General features: G+C 58.9%; 1 protein-coding gene across 1 annotated transcript; it reads right to left on the bottom strand.

Annotated features, from left to right (window-relative positions):
* Positions 1–2,948: 2,948 nt before the first annotated feature.
* Positions 2,949–10,509, bottom strand: DUSP7 (dual specificity phosphatase 7). The gene is made up of 3 exons (XM_009445579.5): positions 9,853–10,509; positions 7,943–8,377; positions 2,949–5,125 (listed from the first exon to the last, which is right to left on the bottom strand). The coding sequence occupies exons 1-3, from the start codon at positions 10,367–10,369 to the stop codon at positions 4,818–4,820; spliced, it is 1,260 nt and encodes a 419-aa protein (XP_009443854.1). The 5' UTR covers positions 10,370–10,509; the 3' UTR covers positions 2,949–4,817.
* Positions 10,510–21,126: the final 10,617 nt, after the last annotated feature.

A 21,126-nucleotide genomic window follows, 5' to 3' on the forward strand; every position in this document is an offset into this window, starting at 1 on the left:
GCAGGGTGGGGGGCCCAGCTTCTACCTTGCCTCACTCTATGACACCCCTCTGCAAACCTCACCTTCCCCATCAGCACAGGGCTGGGAAGCAGAGTGATTCCGAGCCTTCCCAGGGCTGTCAGGTCAGCTGGGTCTCAGGAATCAGGTGAGAGCACTGTGTCCTGGTGGGGCCCAAAGAAAGCAGGGGAAAAGATGTCAAGGATCAGGACCTGAACACCCTCCATCGGGGCACCCAGAGGTTAACATGCTACTGTGCTCCCCACAGAGAAAGCTGGCTCCCATATCAGGCCCTCTGGCTTCTGCCAAGGATCTGGGGGTAGGTGTTGGTGTCCCAGACACATCCATTCTGACACAGAGGGAGGTACAGTGCAGTCATGGTGTTGGCCCAGGTGCACAGCATATGGGCAGTAGCAGGGAGGGGCAGGCTCCAGTGCAGGCTTGCCACCTACCCCCACCCTGGTCCATTCATGAGGAATGACTTTCGTCTGGGGAGGGGCCCTGTGGGGGTGGCAGGCAGAGCAGGGCCCTCTCCTGAGGGCTCCCTCTGCCCCCAGGCTCAGAGCGGGACCACCCTAGGGAAATGTTCATCTCTCCTGCGGTCTTGTCGGAACCCCTTCAAGGTCATCGCTCCACAGCACTCCAAGTGCTTCCTCGTATCCAGCCTTAGTCAGTCCTCATGTTGCACTTGATTCATTTATCAGAGGACAAGTTGAGGGCCCCATTATCCTGCCACCCAGTGTGACATCACCGAGCTTCCCTCGGGCATGTTCCCTCCCTGGGACTGCCCAGCCGGCACAGGAAATGGCTGCTGGATGAATGTGCAAGTGAGTAAGTGTCTTGGATCCTCCTCCCATGGGAACACTAAGCGGCTAAGGAGTGGACCAGCAGCTCCTCGGGGTCCAGGCTGAAACGGAGGCAGAAACAGGGACCAAGGAGGCAAACAGGCTCAAGAGAGCAACAGGACTGGGGACAGAGATAAAGCAGGCGCACCCCCAGAGAGCCAAGTGTCCAAGAGCTCAGGACGGCTGCGCTGAGGGCCTCAGCCACAGATGGCCTGAAGCAAGCAGGGCCCGCAGGGGAGAGCATGGCAGAAACGGGGTGGGATAGGAGGAGCTCAGGACACGGGGCCATGAGGTGGGAGCCCAAAACCCGGGGGTGGGGGACCACAGTCCAGTAAGCGTGGCCCGGCCCAAGGTCACAGAGCAAGGACCCAGGGCCCCAGCCTCTCAGCCATGACCTGGCCCTCTATCCCCCAGCAGGGAACCTTAGCCAGGCCCAGTGCTGAGGTAGGAATTTCTACAGGTAAGGAGGACACAGACGGTCAGAGAGACCACTGGCCCCAGAGTGCACAGGGGTAAGTGGCGGGGCTGGCCCTCTTCAGGCACTCCCAGTCCTCCGTCTGAAGAGCTGGCTCAGGAGGCGGCTGCCACTCCCACCCCCACCCCGTCCTGTGCTTGGGCACGCTGGCACTGCCAGGCACTTACTCGGTTTGTCGAGGGCCCAGCCCCCAGCCCAGCACCCGCGGGCTTCCCCAGGCCTGGGCGAGGGCAGCAGGAGGGAACAAAGGCCCAGTCTCTGCCTGCTCAGGCCCCCACCCCCTTTGCCTGCCCCTGGCACAGAAGGAACAGGGCCCTGAGGGAGCCCAGGAGCAACAGCAGCACCGCCCCCTTGTCGAGGATGCAGCAAGAAGCCCCCTCCCACCCACAGAGGCCTGCCGGCTGAGCGGCAGGATTCTTCCACGCTCCACATGGGAGTGTTAGGGGGTAGAACTGAGGGACTGCAGTCACACAGCTGAGATTTGCACCCAGGCCCCACAGTGGGCAGAACCTGCCCTCTACCCCTCTCCACAGGCTGCGCATGATGGTTGTGACTGTGTTCTGGTGCAGACTAACTGAAGAGCAGAGATGAGGGAGAGAAGAGGAGGAGAGCCTGGGCACCCCAACAGAGCAAGTCCCAGGCTGAGCCGCCCTCACCCTCTCGGCCCTACCTACCTACCTTCCACCTGGATCCAGCTCAGTGCTGATCACACAGTTTGCTGAAGGGATAGAGCTGGGGAATGTCAGAAATGGGGAAACTGAGTCAGCTTCCAGGCCTCTTAAGTCTTTGACTGGGGCTCACCTGATCCAGCCAGAGGCAAGGGAGACCTAAGCCACTCTGGAGCCTCCATTTCCTGATCTGTAACTCGGGGCTTGTTGTCCACTGGGGCCTCACTTCCCCAGACTGTGGCCCCCATCCTTCTCCAGACCTCCTCCCTGCTCTAGCCCAGGGCCTCGCTTAGACCCCCACCCCCAGGGGAGCCTTGACAGAGGCCCATGCCCACCCTTCCTTGTACACGCCTGAGCACGGCTGATTCCTCCCTGTGAGCCCAGGCCAATAATGTGCTCGTCATGCCACAAAGCTGAAAAGCACTCAGGAACCAGGTGCAATCGGCCTAAGGGACCTGTCCAAGGCCACCCAGCCCTTAAGAAGCAAAGAAGGGCTGACCTGTCACTACCCACTGACATCTCAGGACCTGCAGGGGCAGGGTTGAATGCACATTCCCCTCTCACCCACACGGCAGCAAGAGAAAGAGTTAGGGTCCTGGGGGCTGCAATCTGGGAAATGCCTAAGCAGACAGCCTCGGACAATGAAGGGCGAGTCAGGACTCAGTTGTGTGAACTTGGTATATACAACCTCTCCAAGCCTTGATTTCAGCAGAAGCCCACAGAGAAAGCCCTGATGCCTCTGCCTGCCAGTGCCTAAGGGCTGGGGAAATGCCACCTGCCCCAGTTCATCCAGAAACTGTGGCTGCTCCCTCCCATCTGCGGGGCACCTTGATTAGTCTAAGTGGCCAGCAGACCCCAAGCAGAACCAGGCCAGTGCCTCACACAGAGCAGGCACTAGGATGCCTGTCGACAGCACTCCTTCCCCTCCTTCCCAGGCCCCAAGCCCTTATCGGACACGACTCATTTTAAAGAAAAAATAATATTTATTTGCAATATAAACAAAGTCCCGTTGTTGGTTCGGGATATATATATATATGTATGTGTGTGTATATATATTTGTAGGGTCACAAATCTTCCTTCATAAGATCATAAAGCAAAACTGGCCACCTTCTGGCATACCCTCATTTACACAAATCTGGTACATCTTTCTGGGTTTTCTTTTTAAAAATAAAAGAGAGAAAAAGAGAACCATGTACAGCATGGAAGCTTGTTGTCAATTTCTCGACTGTGGCAAGATTTTAATCTGCTGCCCTAAAGAATCCCTGAAAGCCACCCCCGTGAGGTAAGAAGCAGTGGGGCAGAGTTTTTCTGTGGCCTCACTCACATGCTGAGTGCTGCTCCGTCAGGGACCCTGGCCTGACTCCTCTGCCTGCCCCAGGCCCCCATGCAGTCCTGACACCTGGTGGAACTGAGGCTGGAGAAGGAACAAAACTGGAGGAAGATAACGGAATCCGTGGCTTCGTTCTGTGGAGGCAGGGGGAAGTGAACAGAGCCTTACCCCCCTTCTGCTGGTCCATCCTTGCCCCACTTGCCCCCGCCCTAGGGTTGAAATGGGTGCAAGTCTCCTGGCAGTAGAAGGCATGGGCAAGATGAGGGCAGGGCAAGCTTCCAAGGGGACAAGGGGGCTGGGAGTGGCCAGACCAAAGCGACAGCTAGGGAGAAGGAAGAACCTGGAGGTCGGGCTGGGCCCCACCACCTAAGGTCTCCCCAGCCACTGGGCCTCCACTCCCAGTTACAACAAGAGAGAGAAAAGGAAGAGAGAGGGAGTGGGGGAGAGAGAAAGAAAGAGAGGGAGAGGAAGAGAGACAGACAGACAGACAGAAGTAGTGCCTAAGTATATAAAAGGGCTCAGAGCCCAGGCCTTCTTAGGGGCTGACCCCAGAGGGCTAATGCTACTGCCTGGCAGCCCCCTGCGGCCCACCTCCTGGGGGACAGCGGCAGGGCCCCAGGTTCCCCACCTTCTGCCTCAGGGAGGTCTGCAGGGACCACCAGAGGGATGGATGAGACGGCAGAAAATGCAAAGACCACCATCCAGCCCACCAATCACAACTTGCAGCAGTCATCACAGGCGAATGCAGGGCTAAGTCAGACTGGGCCAAGGGTGGGAGGCGGCACGACCGGGGGTCCCAATACCTGAAGAGCAGTAAGCCACCCCTTCAAGAAGGGCCCGCTGAGGAAACAGAGGCTTCACACATGTGCAAAACGCATTTGGTCAAGGTCAACATGGCGTCTGTCTTTTCCATTAAAAAACAAAAACAAAAACAAACACGATACTTGCTTTTTGAAATTGAACGAAAAACAAAACTGGTAACATTTCTCTCTCTTGCAGGATCAGGAAAGGGATGAAATACTGGGTTATACAATCCACTGTTGCATGTAGCCTGAAAATAACACTTTTTGTTAAAAAAAAAAAAAAAAAAAAAGAAAAATCAAGAAGAGCTCAAACACTCTTTGTGCTCCAGGGAGCTTGGATTTACCTGCCAAAAGTAAAAAGTAAACTCAGGTCCGTGGATGTGTCTTTAAAAAACAGCCAAACTGGCTGGGCCGTCAGCAGAAAGGAGCGTCCTGGACAGGATGAGGCCCTGGTGGATGCCCAAAGCCACGTGTCCAAGAGCCGAGGCCTCTCCAGCAAGCCCTGCAGTGGGAGACCTTGCCTGCGGGCCCTGCCCCCAAGGATGGTGAGGGGCGCTCCGACACCGATCAGCCTGGGCCTCTGGGCACAGGTGACATCTGGGGGTTCCTCAGGCCAGAGGTGGCGGGCTTGGGCTCTCCCACCTAGCCCTGTGGAGAGCCGAGCAGGGGCCTGGTGCCATGCCCCCCGTGCACCAGGCCTCACGTGGACTCCAGCGTATTGAGTGGGAACAGGTTGTGGTTGGTGGGCGTGGAAAAGTAGAGCTGCTCACTCGACGCGTGGTTGTCGCATGGGCTGCTTAGCCCCAGCGTCCGCTCAAAGTCCAGCAGCTGCCCCATGAAGTTGAAGTTGGGCGAGATGTTGGACTTTTTCCTCTTGACAAAGTCGTAGGCGTCGTTGAGTGACAGGTTCATCTTCTGCATCAGATAGGCCACAGTGACCGTCACTGAGCGGCTGATGCCTGCCAGGCAGTGCACCAGGACACCACACTTCTTGGAGCGGGCTTCGTCTGAAACACATTGGCATGGGTCAGGGAGGTGCCTCCTTCAAGGAGCCTTCCCACATGGGTGGGCAGGTGGGGCTGGGGCACAGAGGGCAGCATGGTCGCTGGCTGGTCTTGCCCGACCCCTGAGGGACCTGGCCAAGCCCAGTGTGGGTAGGGCAGCAACTTGGAATAGAGGTCAACAGCACTGCTGTGGAGAGGGCTCTGCACACTTTAGCCCCAAGGCACTGGACACCCGTGTCTGTTTCCTCATCTATAAAATGGGCCTATTTATGCACAGTGGTCTCATAAGGACCTGAGCCAAGTGAGGGGTCAACAAACATGAACTACTGTAATGCCTGTGATCATGGCTAGTCCTACCACTGCCATGTGCGTTAACGACTGCTGTCACGGGTGTCACCTGCATCCTCTTGGGTCATCTGCACCATGGCCAGTAAGCCCATTTTATCAACGAGGAAACAGACACAGAGACAAAGTGGCAAGCCCAAGGCCACACAGAAGCTCCTCCTAGCTCAGCGCCCGCTGCTGCCAGGCCATGACCTGGGACTGGGGGCTGGGCTGGTTCTCTTGGAGCCGCTCCCATGGGTTGTCCCTGAGAGTCTTCTAGGAAAGTGGCCTGAGGGAGGCTCCTCTGGAAGGAAGTAGGTGGCCTGGCCCTGCATTTCGCTCTGCCGTCTGCCCAGCTAGTCCCCAAGGCCTTAACTCCAGCTCCTAAGACACAGGGACTGGGATGATGGCCATACTATCACTTGTGATGGGGCTTCATAAGTGAGGTGTGCTTAAATGGGCCCCACCCCTGCCACTTGCTAGACCTTCCTCAGCAGGCCCATGTGTCAGTGATATCTCCTACCACAGCTGACTGGATGGGGCCAACCTTCCTGTCCCCTTTCCCCTCCAACCCTCCCAGCTTCCCCCAGTGCCACCCTCAGACTCCTCTGTCTGACACATAGAAGCTCAATAAATACTGGCCGAGCTACTGAACAACTCAGTCCTGTAATCTCTCCTGGACCCTGGGGCAGCTGCCTCTCTGTGTGCCACAGCTGTGCCAGGGACATAGATTCACAAGAGGCAGCCATGGGGTCCTTGATGTCCCCACCACCCTGACTCTGAACCCTCCAGGAGCCAGGCACACAGCTAGCACGCAATCAATGCCTTCCTACAAGATGACACACGGGTTCACCCACTGTTCTTCGTTGCCTTTGTCCTGACAGAGCTTCCTCTCCCATCCCCTCCCAACCAAGGAGTAAAGCATACAGTAGGTGCTTCCTCCAGACTCAGGGACTGACAGGGGGCCCCATAGCTAAGGCACTGGGGCAGGATCATCTGGCAAGGAGACAGACATTGCAGCTTCATGAGGAGCTGTGTGGTCTGACCTCGAGATTGGGGGTGGGAGAAGGGGGTGCTGGGACCAGCCTCCAGTGGTAACACCAGGATGTGAGGAACACCTGGCCTCCAAACCCACCTCCAGGTGATCCAAAGACAGTCTGTTTCTGCTGGCTTTATTTTTGGCCTTTTCAGGGTGTAGCTGGTGACTGATCCTGTCCCACTGACTCCTAAGGGATGCCTGGGCCTCAATTCCTTCACTTGTCAAATGAGGAAAAAGGTCCCCCTACCCAGACGGGGAGGAGCTTTCAGGAAGGATAAAGGTACCCACTAGCCAGGCCCAGCCTGGCGAAGCCTGCTTCCCTCTCTCTATTCCCCTCCCTCGTTGGGGGAGTTCAAATGCTGAGGCAGCACCCCTAGCCCTCTTGACCCAGGGGGTGGGGGGCAGGGCTGAGAAGCTCCAGGCAGCCCCAGTTGCAGCCCCTCCCCCAGGCCTCAGCTTCCTTCCTTCCTCCCAGCCAGGCACCTACTTTTGGTTCCCAGTAAGCGGATGAGGCGGGGAAGCCTCCCACTTCCTGTTGTTAAAGCTAGCCCAGCCCAGCCGACACCAAAACGCCCTCCACTGGACACAGCCACCATCGGGAAAAGACAGCCCGGGCCACCCCCACACCTTGCCACTGGAGGCTGGGCAGAAACATTGGGTCACCAGGCTCAGAGATAGAGCGTTTACATTCATCCTGAGCCCTCGTGCCCCTTCCTTGCACCCTGGGCCAGGGGAGATGACCTGTGGTCTCAGCCTCCAGCTGGCCAAGGAGAAAGCAGTGGGGACCCGAGTCTGCTGAGGCTGGGGATACAGGGACTCGAAGGGCACTAAGCCAGACAGCAGGACACACTGCTCTGGGGAAGGCCTTTCTCCACTCCCCCACCTTCTCTTACACTCCTCCCTACACTCCAAGCAAGCCCTACAGGCTACAGAGAGCATCTGGAGGCTGACTGAGCTAGCAGTCACCACATTTCAATAGCTGCCTGTTTGGGGTGTGCCTCTGGCTCCAGGGCTACCTTTCAGCCCTCTTAGGTCCACATTAAAGCCCAAAGAGGCACTATGACAACCCCATCCTGGAGAGACATGTGTGCTGAGGCGTGATGCGGAGCAAGTGAGACCCGTGGGAGGTCTGTGCGCTGTGATGTTTCAGCTTGCTAAGCCCGAAACAACATCTAAGCCAGGAAAACACAAGCTGGACAGCAGAGAGCCCATGACGTGCTGTCAGCTAGGGGGAGCTCAGGACTCAGGAGACTGCTCAGGCCCCAACAGGTAGAGGGGCCCAAGGGACTCGGTGACTCACAGTAGGCCTGGGTACACCCACGGGCACACGCTGGCACACGTAGGGCACACACAGGTCTCAACACGCCCAGAGGTACCCAGTCAGGCGGGGGCGCCACCCAGAGTCCTGCATACACCTTGATGCACCCACACCCCCCTGCCCAGCACACAGCACCTACCAATGAAGCTGATGGCCTCAGGGAAGAACTGGGAGAGGTTCTGGCTCCAGTGGTCAGAGATGGGGATCTGCTTGTAGGTGAACTCGCCGCCGTGCTCGAAGGCGTTGGGTAGGTTGGGTGTGACATTGAGGATATACTTGATGCCATACTTGCCGAGCACGTCCAGGTTGGTGGAGTCCTTGGCGCAGCCGAGGTAGAGGTAGGGCAGGATCTGGACAGGGAAGGCTGGTTGGCTGGATGGCACAGGGCTGCCGTCTGACTCGGTGGCACTGCTGGGCAGCTCTCGGTCCGACTCGCCGTCGGAGCAGTCAGAGCTGATGCGCAGGCCCCCCAGGCCCAGCACTGAGGTGGGTGGCGAGCTGCTCGGCGAGGAAGAGCTGTCCACGTTGGTCTCGCAGTGCTCAGAGTACTCTGTTTGAAACTTGTTGAAACCACCTGTGTCCGGGGTGAGACAGGGCCTGGGTGAGAGGCTGGTGAGAGCCCAGATGGGCTGCACAAGACCAGAGATGGCCAGGACTCTGCACGCCAAACACCACAGCACCCACGGTCAGCATGGGCCATGCCAAGCATGTTACACGTGTGCCCTCTCTCGTGTTCTCTCCATCTAAACCATGACCACTTCACAGATAAGGAAACTGAGGCCCCAGAAGGTGAAGTGACGTGCCTGGACTCCAAACTGGTACCCATAACACTTCAGGGCCCCCAGCCATGGCACCAGCTTTAGGGCACTTGAGGACAGGCCCCAGCTAATTCCTCTTCTGCAGCTCCCACGCACACCTAGCACCCATGGGTGTTCAGTAACAGCCAAGTGGTAAAGAAAAGCAGACAACCCCATCTTAGCCAGCACCTCTGGGTTGGCAAACTCCTCTTATAGATGAGACCACAGGTGCCAGAGCCACATCTGGCTCAGTTAGAGGCAGAGAGGTCCTGGGCTTCCTGAATGGGAGTCTAGTGGTTGCCCAGCCCCGAAACTACAGCTGGGGAGGGTAGTTGGAAGGTACTGGCTGGCCCCTTCCTCCAGCAAGGGCAGGTTTTTGAAGGGGGTCCTGGCTCCACTTCTCCAGAACCCTCCCTTAGAACACAAGCCCCACCCCCAGCCTTGGACCTGCAGCGGGGGAGGGCCACTGGGGCGATACAGGGACAGGAGAAATGGGGAGCCCCTTGCAGCGAGGCATGGGCCCTGCGCCCGAGGGTGCCGCAGGCCTCCCCTCCCCTCCCGCCCGCCCCGCTGCCAGCAAGAGGCCATTTTGGAATGTTAATTGGAAACACCGGCCTCAGCCACTCGCCCCCCCGGTGCTACCTCTCCCTTCTGCAAGCTCCGGGGCAGCAGGCTAGGGACCTGGGGGTCCCGAGAGACCCGGGCCAGGGCAATGGAGCCTGCCCATACCCTGCCCCAAGCGCCTCCTAGAGGCGGCAATTCTCCGGTGGAAGGAGCAATTCCCGGATCCAGGAGACCCCAACCCAAATGGTCTCCATGCGCTGGAGGTGAGGATGGTGCTATGAAAGGTGCCCTTCCTGATCCTGGCCTTCCAGAAACACGAATTCTAGGCTGGACTTGGGCGCCCTGCCGCTTTTACGGTTCTGGGAGGCGGCGCCTTCCACCTCTGAGGGGCTCCACTGGAGCCCAGGTACTACTGTCGCCCCATCAACAGGAAAAAAAGGAAACCCCAGGCAGGGGAAAGTTTGTTCCACCCACTCGAATCCTGCCGAGAAAGGGGGCGCAGAGGGAGCCCCGCGCCTGCCAAACGACACAGTGGGGACCCGGCTCCAGGAGGGCGGATGCGGGCCGGGGACGACGTGGCGCCCAGAGGGGTAGGCCGAGCGCGTGGAGAGGAAAGCGCCTCCAAGGGGGGCGTCAGGGAGTCGCGGGGGGGCCCCGATCCCGTAAGGCGTCTCGGTGCCGCCCTCACCTTGGAGGTAGTAGGCCTGGCAGCCGTCGTCGCGCAGCTTCTGTAGGAGCAGGCCGAGCACGGAGGCGGGAGCGCCGGGCTCGGGCTGCCACTCGGCCGTGGCCTCGTCGTAGAGCAGCACGGTGGCCGCCTTGCAGCGCGTGGCGAAGCGCTCCTTGTCGGCGTGGTTGGGGATGATGGAGCGGATGGGCAGGTTGCCCTTGCGCAGGCGGCGCAACATGAGGCCCGGGATGGCCAGGTTGATGGCCGTCTCGATGTGCGACGACTCGAAGAGCTCGTGCGGCCGGCAGTCGAGCAGCAGCAAGGACGCGCCGCCGCGCGCCTCCAGCTCCTCCTGCAGCCACTCGGCGCTCTTGCAGGGCATGGCCCCTGCCCCCGTCGCCGCGCCCGCCCCGGTGCCTGCGCCGGACCCCGACACCGCACCGGGCTCGGACCCCGCCCGGGTGCCCCCAGCCGCCGCCGTCCCCGAAGTCGACATGTGCGCCCGCGCTGGGGGGCCGCGGAGCTGGTTTTTCATGGGGAGCGCGGGCGGCCCGGGGCCGGGGCCGGGCAGCCCTGCCCTGGGACGGCGCCCCGGCCGCGCGGGCCCCAGCCGCGTCTCCGGGCGCCCGCCTCCCGCCGAGCTGCGCGCCCGCCGCCCCGGCCTCCCGGCCTCCCGGCCTCCGTCCCGCCCGCCCGCCCGCCCGGCCCTCCGCGCGCACCGCGGCCTGACAGCCCCAATTAAACGGCGGCTCCGGCGGCCGCGCGCCGAGGCGTTCTCCGGGGGGCGGGGCCGCGGGGGCCGGCGCCCGGGCTTAAAGGCGCAGCGCCTCCACCGCCCCTCCCCACGGGGTACGCGGGCGCGCTCGCGACCCGAGCCCGGGAGACCAGCGGCGGGGCCCTCCCCCACCGCCTCCGCACCGTTGCCCCCTGGACTAGCTCCGAGCTGACTACGATCCGCCTAGGGACCCCGGCCTAGACGCCCTCATGGGTTCACTCTGCGCGTGCTCCCAAGCTCTTCTGGACACTGCGGGAAGAGAGGCCCTGGGGGCGTCCTATGCCTGGCACCCCCACCCCACATTCACAACAGCATAGTTTTCCTGGGACGGGGCGTGGTGGGGGGGATGGTCAAGCGGAGCAACCTCTCCTCCTCCCGCCTGTCATCCCATTCATTTTTTCTGTCATCGAGTTCATTCAACAAATGAGAATTGAACGCCTACTACGTGCCAGGCACTGTGCTAGGCGGTCACAGTTTCAGGGGACCTCATCGTTCCCCTGACGGTCACAGGCTCCAGACCTGAGGGGGAGCGTCTCACGCCAGCAGGCCTGATGGGAAATCAGGACCTGGGCAACTGGCGGGGTAGAAGACTCAGGGCCGTGCCACCTTCCGTGGGCGGGGTGGAGAAATCCTGGAAAGGACCAGCTATGGGAAGGGATCGCGAGCCCTTTAAGAAAGCTTTACAAGCGGGGTGGTGACAGGCGCCCAGTGAAGCGCCACGTGACTTTTTCCACGGGGCCGGTGGGAGGGGAACGCTCCTTTATAATCAGCTTTCCTTCCCCTGCCTCCCTCTCAACGGACCAATCAACTTCCGCGGTAGGCGGGCGCCTGCCATGCAGATGGCCAATCCTGGCCGAAAGAGGCGGTGGCGGAGGGAGGCGGGGCCCGCCGCGGTTTCCACCCAGGGCGGGGAAGTGGGCGGGGCCTCCGCCCGCCCTGTGTGTGGATTTGCAGGCAGGCGGGGCAGCGGAGGTGAATGGACCCGCAGGTAGCGCTAGAACAAAGCGGCTAGACACAGGCGGCGCGCTTGCGTAGGACCTGCAGTGCTTTCCCTACGGAGCCAGGGTGGCAGCTTGAGGCTGGACCCTGCCGTCTATCTGGTCCATTCTTTTGCCTGGCGGGGTGCCCCTCCTTGGGGCTTAACCCCCCGACTCCGCCCGAGGCTGGTCGGCTCTGAGACACCTTGCCCCCATCCCTGACTGGGGGAGCGCTGGTGCTTGAGGGACGGCCTCTGGAACCCCGAGGATTTGAGCTTTCCGCTAACCTCTGACCAGAAGGCACGAAAAGGGGTGACTCAGGAGCAGTCCCCGCCTGTCTTTCAAGCGAGGGATAGTCTTTCGGAAGAGTTTCATCCTGGGCCACAGGGCTGTATCCCAAAGGAGCAGGGGTCTCTCCCACAGTCACACTCTCAGAGTGTGAAAGGAGAAGCAACTCTCCGCCCAAGGTTGTCCTGGGGGTCCTGGGCCTGTGGAAAGAGCTTCCAGGGCCCGAGATGCCAAGACCCAGATTCTGTCCTGCCACTTGCAGGTGTGTCCTGTGACCTTAGTATGGTTCTTCCCTCTGGGCCTTGGGTCTCCCAGTGTAGGAGAGTGCTAGTGTGGACTGAGCCCAATCCGTCTATGAATCCATCCGGCTGGGAGGACGTGGTCTGAGGACAGGCCTCTCGGCTGGCAGGCTGGATGCTGCTTGTCAGGGATGGAGGCAGCACTCAAAAAAGAGGCCTGAGCAAACTCCCAGGGGAGGGTGAGCTGCTGAGCAGCGCACCATTCACTCAGCAAGCCTTGCTGAGGGCCTCCTGAGTACCAGCCTGCCTGGAGCCGGAGTGACAACAGTGGAGCCTCCATCCTCCACTCAGGCCTGGCTACCTCTCCCCTCTGCTCCACCATGGGGTTGGATGCCGGTCTGGGTGCTCTCCGAGGCCTACCACAGGATGAACACAGACCCCTCTTTCTCTAGGGCAGAGACTGGTCTTGGTGTTCCCTCCCCAGACGGGTCCATGGTAGCTCAAGAAGGTGTCAAGTGCCCAATAAGTCAGGGTGACATCCCTGAGGGGCAGGCCAGAGTCACATCAACAGGAGGCTCATGCTGTCCTCAAGTGAGACTGGGCGCGTGTCCCACGGCACTGAAGCATACTCGCTTCTGAGTGCCTGGTGAGGAATGGGCCATTGCTCTCACTAGCAAGGGAACAACTGAAATGGGAGCCTCCTCTGAGCCTCCCCAGCCCCCACTACCCAGGCATGAGGAAGAACTACCCTAGAGAGAGGAAAGGGGTCCCGCCATCCCTCACATTAGCCTGCAATGACTCCTGTCTCTCTCCCTTTAGACTCCTGAGCCACCTCCAGCCTAGCCGTTTACTCAATCCTCTGATCAGGGTGAGCATCAAACTCGAACTACGCCTTAATCGGTGCATTACGAGCAGTAGCCCAAAAGTGGGGGATACACCCTGGAGGAGAGATCTGTGAGAATGTGTGAAAAGCTCCCGCAGCAGGAGGAGAGGGCGTCCTCTAACAAGGAGGTAAAGAGAGGCAGATTTGGATGAGTGCAGGAGAAGGGGGAGCATGTGGAGAGGGGGTGACAGTGGAAGCAAAGGGTTGGCAGGAAAATTAACCAGCCCCTGATGTGCCAGCAGGACCCTGGGCCCCCACCGGGCAGGTTGGAGGAGGTTGGAGGAAAGGCCCTAAGTCTTGGTTCTCACTGTGGGGAAGAACCCTCAATCCCAGACTTACAAGGCCCAGAGCAGGGCAGGAACTCGCCTATGGTCACATGGCAAGAGACCAGAGCTGTCCCTGTCCGGGGCCTTGCCTGGCAGCTGTAGGCTTCCCTCAAGGGAGAGGGTCATTCTTGGCAGCAACCTGGTGCCCTGGGTGATTCCAAGGCCTTGGAATCATTCTTCCTCTTTAGAAATGTGGTCTTTCCTGCCTTTAGGGTTCAGGCCTTCCCTCACCTGCAGCTCCCAGGAGGGGTGTCCAGCTCACTAGGGTCTCCCTGAGGGGCAGGGTGGGGGAGTGGGAAAGAGGCTGCTGGAAAAGCTCTGTCCCTGGGGATGAGCTTGTTTCAGGAGGGAGAGGGGAAGTGCAGGTGGGACATGCTTGAACTCTCTGAGGGCTGTCCCTCCTTCCCACACAGCCCCAGGCCTTTGCACAGGTATTTCCCCTGCCTGGACAGTTTTCATCCTCAGCCTTTGCCTGCCTTCTGATCCCAGCTCAGAGTCTCTGAGCACAGAGGCCTCCTCTGATCATCCAGGCCCAGATTAGCTTCCCTGCTGCGTGCTCCAAGGACCCCGTCCCCTCCTCACCCCATCTTTGCTCTGCACCCTATCACAGTCACTGTCCACCACCCAACACCATCCACTACCACACCACACTGGTCACCCGGAACGCCCAGGGGCAAGTCTGCCCTGCCTCAGGCCTGCTGCTCCTCCTGCCATCCCTTCTCATCGCGATCAGCCAACTGCCAGGCCTGAACCCACAAGGCACGTCTGGAGCTGCCTTCCCTGTCTGCACACATCCAACCTCAGAACCACACAGAGAAGGGGCCTTCCTGGCAGCACAAGGCCTCGCCATGGTGGGAATGTTTCATGGCCCTTTGCTATTCCTCTGGGAGGAGCTGAGGGTCCCTAAGAGCAAATGTGAGCTAGTATGTACCCGCTTCCCCCCAACACACACATTCATATGGCTGGTTGACCAAGGAGCTGTGTCATCAGAACAGTTCAAGTGCCTAAGAAACAGATTTACCTTTTCCCACTACTGCCCATGGATTTCTTGCAAACGGGCCACCATGCTTCTAATGGACAGGAGGCGAGGGGAGGGTCAGCTCCTTGCCCTCCTGGTCCTAAGGAGGCTGGCACAAATCTAAGCTAAGGAGGCAGCTTTCTACTATGGGTCTGTCTCACATCCCACTGTAAGGGATGAGCAAGGGCTGAGCAGTCTCTGGTGCCTGTTGCTGGAGAGTAAGCCAGCCTCTGCCCAGACCAGCTCCACCAGGCTGGAGAGGTGCTCCAATGGAGGCCTGCTGAGACCTAGACTTGGTCTGCTTGCCCTTGAACTTTGGGACAGCTTCTTCCCCAACCCTTGGTGGGGTGCCTGCCTGGGCCGGTGTTCAGACAGCAGCATCTAAGCCAGGCCAGGAGAGGACTGTGAAGGGCTGGCAACTCTTCTGCCCTGTATAGAACTCCTGGCTGCACACATACACATATACATGTAAGGATACATACAACACAGGCACCAACACACATAGTCCTACCCATATAACCACATATGCTCATGGGCACGTAAGTGTATGTACAGAAATACACAGATAAGGACCTATACATGTGTGCAAAAATACACAATACACGTGCACACACACTCTGTTGTATGTAGATACACACGCTTCCAGACCCACATCTGGGTGCTCATCACTCCTATTGGGGGATACCCACAGACATGTCCTCCAGAGGGGTGGTTACCAAGCTGGCGGGATGCACGGTCCTCTCCCCTCAGCCCTCTAGTCACCTAGGCTCACATTGTCCTATTGGCTGTTGCTGGTATCTCCATAGCAACAGGTTCTGGATGGAACCGGGGTCCACCCCTGCCTTTCCAGCAGGGGCCTGCCAGGCCCTGGGTAATGGCAGTGTAGTGTGGGAAAGCTGGGACAGCTCTGGGGTGGGGGAGCCACGTGCCTATTTATCTGCTCCCTCTCCTGCCCAGGTGTGCAGGGCAGACCTGGTGAGAGTGCAGGGCCTGGGGGAGCAAGTAGCCCTGGCAGAAAAGTGGGTCACACCCAGGATGATTAGAGCACAAGACATGGCAGGACGGAAGCAAGGGCCTGGGAGATCTGTGGGGAATCCCCAAGGCTGCTTGGAGAAGGCAAAGGGAAGAGGGAGGAGAGAGCCCGGCCAAGAGGGAAGCCTCCTTGTTCATTCTCAGACATTTTCTCAGCACCTGCCCCATACCAGGGAGTGTGCAGGACAGTGAAGGGGGGACTCAGATGGCACAGACCAACATAATTCTTCTCTCTCAGAGCTCCCCACCCAGCAGTGACAGGGCAAGCCCTTGGCCAGCCTCTCCACATGGAGTCCCTGGGGTCACTCACTTGAGGGTGTACCTTTCCAATCACAGCCCAAGGGGCCAGCCCAAGGATGGAAAACAGAGGACACACATCTACTGCTCTTCCATGCTTTGTCCCTGGCAGACATTACTAGTCAACCACAGCACATTTTCTTGCTGAGCCATGCCCTGGTCTCAAAACCCTTCCAAGCAGGCATGACCAGCTGATTGTCATAGGCAAGAAAGCTAAAACCTATTTGCTTAGGTTTTAGTTCATAGCCAGACCAGCTATGCCCTCCCTGTCCCCACCGCTAGCTCAGCTCACCCTGACTTCCTCCTGCTTGCTCCCTACACTGTGTGCCAGATACAGTGCCCCTGCCTCCACATGTGTCTTCATTCCATGCCCCCACCCTCTGAAATCATCTCCAGCTTCTTAGGGGCCACAGCTTCAGGAGGCCTTCCCTGCCTCATTGCAACAGTCTGCACCTTCTCCTAATCCTTTCCTGTGGGGCCCAGCATTTTACTTCATTTTGTTTTATTTTTATTATTAGTTTTTTTGAGACAGGGTCTTGCTCTGTCATCTAGGCTGGAGTGCAGTGGTTTGGCCACAGCTCACAGCAGCCTCGAACTCCTGGGCTCAAGTGATCCTCCCGCCTCAGCCTCCCAGAATGCTGCGATTACAGGTGTGAGCCACTGCCCCGGGCCAAGTCCAGCATTTTCTACCCTCTACCCACTTAAGGGCACCTCAGCCTGCAGGGTCTAGGGTGGGGCTTCACCTCTGTGGCTTCTTCCCCTAGGTTAGCCTCCCTTTCATCATTGAAGTCCCATCTCCCATGAGGTCACCAAGGTCCTGGGCCCCACCCTGCCCTCCATTCCAAGCTCTCCCAGGCATGGGGCCCCCCCTCAGAGCAATGGGGATCTGCTGGGCTGGTCAGCCTAGGCAAATGAGCATTTAAAACTCTGCTGGGAGCCAAGTTGGGACTGATGTCAAGAGGGCCTGGTTTCTGTTCCTGCAGAAAGGCCACACCCGGCTTTGTCCCCACTCCATTGCAGCCTCTTGCTTTCACATCCTCAGCCCTGTATTCACCCCGGATTCCCCAGTGGGGTGAGCAGAGCAGGACTTGTCTGGCCGTTCTACAGATAGGAAAGCTGAGGCCCAGGAAGGGAAGTGTCTTGCCCAAGGGCCTGGCTCCAGCCCCAGCCAGTTACTCACTCACCCACCAGGCCTGGGGTGAGTCATGGTGGCCCAGGTGATGGGAAGGAAACACATAAACACGGGCAAGTGGGAAGGACGGTCTGCAGGGAGGGTGGATGCCCACCTTGGGCTCCCAGTGATGAGTTCCCACACAGGCTGTCTTGGGCTTAATGGGCTTGCACACTCCCATCTGTCTCAAAACATCTTCCCTTCTGGCCTCGAATCCAGGCTTTGCATCAGCCCTGGGAGCACTGCCAACCCATTTGACAAATGGAGAAACTGAGGCCCATGGCCACAAATCAAGCAGTGGCAGCGGGCTGGGCTCCAGACTAAAAACCTAGAGCTCCTTTCCCACGCCCAGGGGTTCCCAGCTGGCTCTGACTGTGGCTCCAGTCTCCTCCAGGCTCAAGTACAGTCCACAGGGAGCCCTGCTCTGCCAGCTCTTTCCCGTCTCTGGGGAGGCCCAGCGCTAGCAGGGTGGGAGACAGACTGGGAGGACAGGCAGCTGTGCATGCCCATAAAGAGAAGGGCTCTGTCTTCCACAGAACATTTGTGCTACCAAACGCCTTTTCCACTTCCATGACAGAGATGGCTAATCCATCCCAGTACTCAATTTCAGAAGCCATCTGGCCACCACTACACAGCCCAGATTCTCCCCCTTCTCCCCTAGACCACCTCCCGCGCCTCCTCTCCAGGCCTCTGCCTCCATCCCGACAGTCATTTCCCACACAGCAGCCAGAGGGATCTTTTGAGAAGGTGGAGGCAGCCTCTCCTCCTCCACAGCCTCCCACTGTCCCCGGCATAGAGTCTACACTCTGCATAGAGTCTACACTATGCTCTGTGACCCCTCCCCTCCCTCTTCTCCTCGTCCTGGATTCTCCAGCCGCTTTCACTCTCTCACCCGCACTTCCCCAGCCCGGGCTCCTTCTGCAGGGCCTCTGCCCTCATTGATCCCCCTGCTGAAACCCTCTTCTCCCAGCTCTCGCCTTTGACTACCTTCTTATTCTGTCCCCCAAATCCACTCATCCTCTGAGGGCCACAGTGGGCACCTGGGAAGTGGCAGAGCCAGGATTGGAACCCTGGCCTACTTCTAGACTCTTCTGTGTTGTCAGCCATGAGCACATGGTCCTATGATTTAAACATGTTTGGGGCCAGGCGTGGTGGCTCACACCTGTAATCTCAGCATTTTGGGAGGCTGAGGTGGGTGGATCACTTGAACTCAGGAGTTCGAGACCAGCCTGGGCAACATGGCGAAACCCCATCTCTACAGAAAAAAAAAAAAAAAAATTGCTGGGTGTGGTGGTGCATGTCTGTAGTCCCAGCTCCTCAGGACACTGGGTGGAAAGATTTCTTGAGCCTGAGGGGCAAAGGCTGCAGTAAGCCATGATCATGCCGCTGCACTCCAGCCTGGGCGACAAAGCGAGAAGCTGTCTCAAAAAACCAAAGCAAACAAAACCCACAAACAAAACAAAACATCTTTGGCCCTCCGTTGCCACACTCGATGATTCCAGAAGCCTCTTACTTCCATTCCCTCCTTGGGCCTCGGCCTGTTCTGTATGACCTGCCCAGAGTCACTCAGTGAGAGTCTCTGGAGCCAGAGGGCTCCCTGACATGAAGGGATGGACCTGCTGGCACCTTGCCTGGCAGGCCTCATCCTGGCCTTGGACCATAGCCCTTGATTTCCCCCACCCAGCTACAGCTCCTCCGTCCTCCACAGAATGAGCCCAAACTCCCACCTCTTCATGGACCTGAAGGTCCCTGGGGTCTTAAGCCTGGGTTTTAGTCCTATACCCCACCGCCACCCCCCTTCAAGCCTGGAGGAGGGGCTGGGCTGGGTCAGGGGTTCTGACTCACCTGGGCACCCCATCTGCTGACACGGAGGTCATCCCTAGAGAGCCAGGAGAAGACACTCAACAGCCCAGGGAAATCAGGTGTGCTGCATCTGATGTCCTCGGGCCTCAGAGGCAGGCAGAGGAGAAGGGGAAAGGACTCAGATAAACCCAGGTGGACTGGGTTCCCTGCTCCAAAGCCACGGGTGAGGGCTACACCCTCACCTCTTGCATCCCCTTCCCCACGATCCTCAGCATCTCTGCCCTGGGATGATCTCTCGCCCTGCCTTACACTCCAGGGCTTGTGGGCTGCATGCCATGAGCCCACCTGGGAGCCTGAGGGATGGGAGCCAGGGCTTTGCAGGAGCAGGAATCCTTAGCTGCATGCCCACCTGGCCACCATGGCACTCTTGGCCCCCTGCTCAAAATTTCTGATCTTTTGAAGGCCACCTCTGCCAGGAAGGGCCTGGAGCCCAGGTGGTTTGAGCAGGGGATGGGGAGGGGGAGAAGACATCTCGGGCAGGCATTTGCTCAACCAGAGCAATGGCAAGAAGTAGTGATGGGGCTGGGGGTTGCCCTGGTTCTGTCTTTGCCAAACCAACCTATGGTTTTTTGATTGGCAGAGCTGGCAGTGGGAGGTTCCTGACAGTGAAGACAGTCCAACCTTTGAGGCGGGGAGGGCAAAAGAGGCCAGGAGTTCTCATGGCACCTCGTGGGCGGATGTGCCAGGGGCTTAATTGCCTCATTAGCATCTGCCTGCTGCCTGGGCCTGTCTGGTCCCCTCCCTGCCTGCCCACACGGCCCCGTTTTTCAGGAATCCTTCCTATGAGGCATTGATGGTGACAGTGAGGGTGACCATGATGAAGCTGGGAAATGGCTTGGGAGCCGGCTGGCCTGGCCCAGGTGCAGGGTTGCTGGCTTGAGGCCTCATAGCCCAGCACCATTCCACGTGGTTCAGCTGGCCAGCTGCCTGCCGGGACCTGGATGCGGACTGTTCCCAGGTAGGCAACAGCAGGAAATAGTCTAAGGACTCCCCTTCCTGCCCTGGCCCCACCCAGCCTGACTCCGGCCACAGGGGCACATGCTTCAAGACTTGGATGACTCCCTTCCTGAAAAGATCAGGCCCTCGAGGAGGGAGGAGTTCAATGGCTCTCTCAGGGCTCCTAGTGGGCCCTCCAAGGTGGGGACAGGATGGACGAGGGCCTACTCTGCCTGGGCCCCTGCCCACCTCCCTGCCCCTCCCCGTGGCTTACGTAGTCTCCTAGCAGAGGACAGCACTGCCCTGACACCCATCTCCAACAGGACAACCCTCTAGCCTGAGCCCTAGGAGCAGCTGAGCCCAGGGCTGGTGGGCTGAAGAGTGTGGGGAGGCATTTGGCTGGAGCTGGAGACCTACCCAGAGACCCTGAAGCATCAGCCAGCCCACAGCCCCAAGGCCCCGCCCAAGAACTCAGTCTGAGGGGTAGCTGGATTCCCCAGGCCATGGGCACTACCCAGACTTGGAGCTCCCAGGAACAACAAAAAGGCCCAAGGAGCTGGAGCCCATGGAGCTGGGGAAACACAGCTCTGCTGCCTGCTACACACTTGGGGGGCCTCTGCAGTGCCCCAGCCCCTGGGCCTTAATCTCTCCATCTATAAAGCAGGGCAGTACCTTCTGCCTCCCCTGACTCCCAGGGACTATGGGGCAGCGACGGAAGTTCCACATTGGGCCCATTAGAGGGAAAGGAAAGGCCTCTTTGTCCTAAGTGGCTGGGTATGGGCCCTCGACTACCCCTATGCACTTTGGGCAGCAGGAGTGGCCTTGGCCTGACCCACCTGTGCCAGAGAAGGTCAAGTGCTGACCACCTGGCAGGCCCTTTGCCAGGCATAGCAGGACAGCCCTATGTGGCCCTCAGGTGACCAAGGTGTGAGTGTGCCATGTGTGTTGGGACAGGGCAGGGATAAGATTGGGTTGGGGTGGAGATAAGGGAGCCTGACCAAGACACTTGGCTCCAATTTTGACCACCACTGGCCTCCCCTCTCCAAGCCTCAGTTTCTTCCTCTATAAGGAGTCCCCAGATCCCGGGCTGTGGAGAACCGCCTGAGCTCCACCTCCTATCAGGTCAGCGTTGGCATTAGATTCTCATAGCAGTGCGAACCCTATTGTGGACAGCGAATGAGAGGGATCTAGGTTGCATGCGCCATATGAGAATCTAATGCCTATGATCTGAGGTGGAACAGTTTCATCCCGAAACCATGCCTCCAGCCCAAGTCCATGGAAAAATTGTCTTCCACGAAACTGGTCCCCGGTGCCAAAAAGGTTGAGGACCGCTGGTCTATAAAATGGGGCTTCAGTCTACCAGGCAAGAGTGTTGCAAGGCAGCAGATGAGCTATGTAAAGAGCCTGGTCCTGCCTTCTGCTCAACCTCTTTGTGCCCAGAAAGTAGAGAGAGGACCTAGGGGTAGTCAAGGACTCCGTGTGGGAAG

The sequence above is a fragment of the Pan troglodytes genome, chromosome 2 (assembly GCF_028858775.2).
Source record: "Pan troglodytes isolate AG18354 chromosome 2, NHGRI_mPanTro3-v2.0_pri, whole genome shotgun sequence".
NCBI classification, from domain to species: Eukaryota; Metazoa; Chordata; class Mammalia; order Primates; family Hominidae; genus Pan; species Pan troglodytes.

Excerpts from the sequence above, each read along its gene's own strand:
- DUSP7 (XM_009445579.5), bottom strand. The coding sequence starts at position 10,369 with ATGAAAAACCAGCTCCGCGGCCCCCCAGCGCGGGCGCACATGTCGACT. Across the intron at positions 8,378-9,852 it reads CCAGGCCTACTACCTCCAAG|GTGGTTTCAACAAGTTTCAA; the intron begins GTGAGGGCGGCA and ends CCCCGGACACAG. Across the intron at positions 5,126-7,942 it reads TGAGGCCATCAGCTTCATTG|ACGAAGCCCGCTCCAAGAAG; the intron begins GTAGGTGCTGTG and ends AATGTGTTTCAG.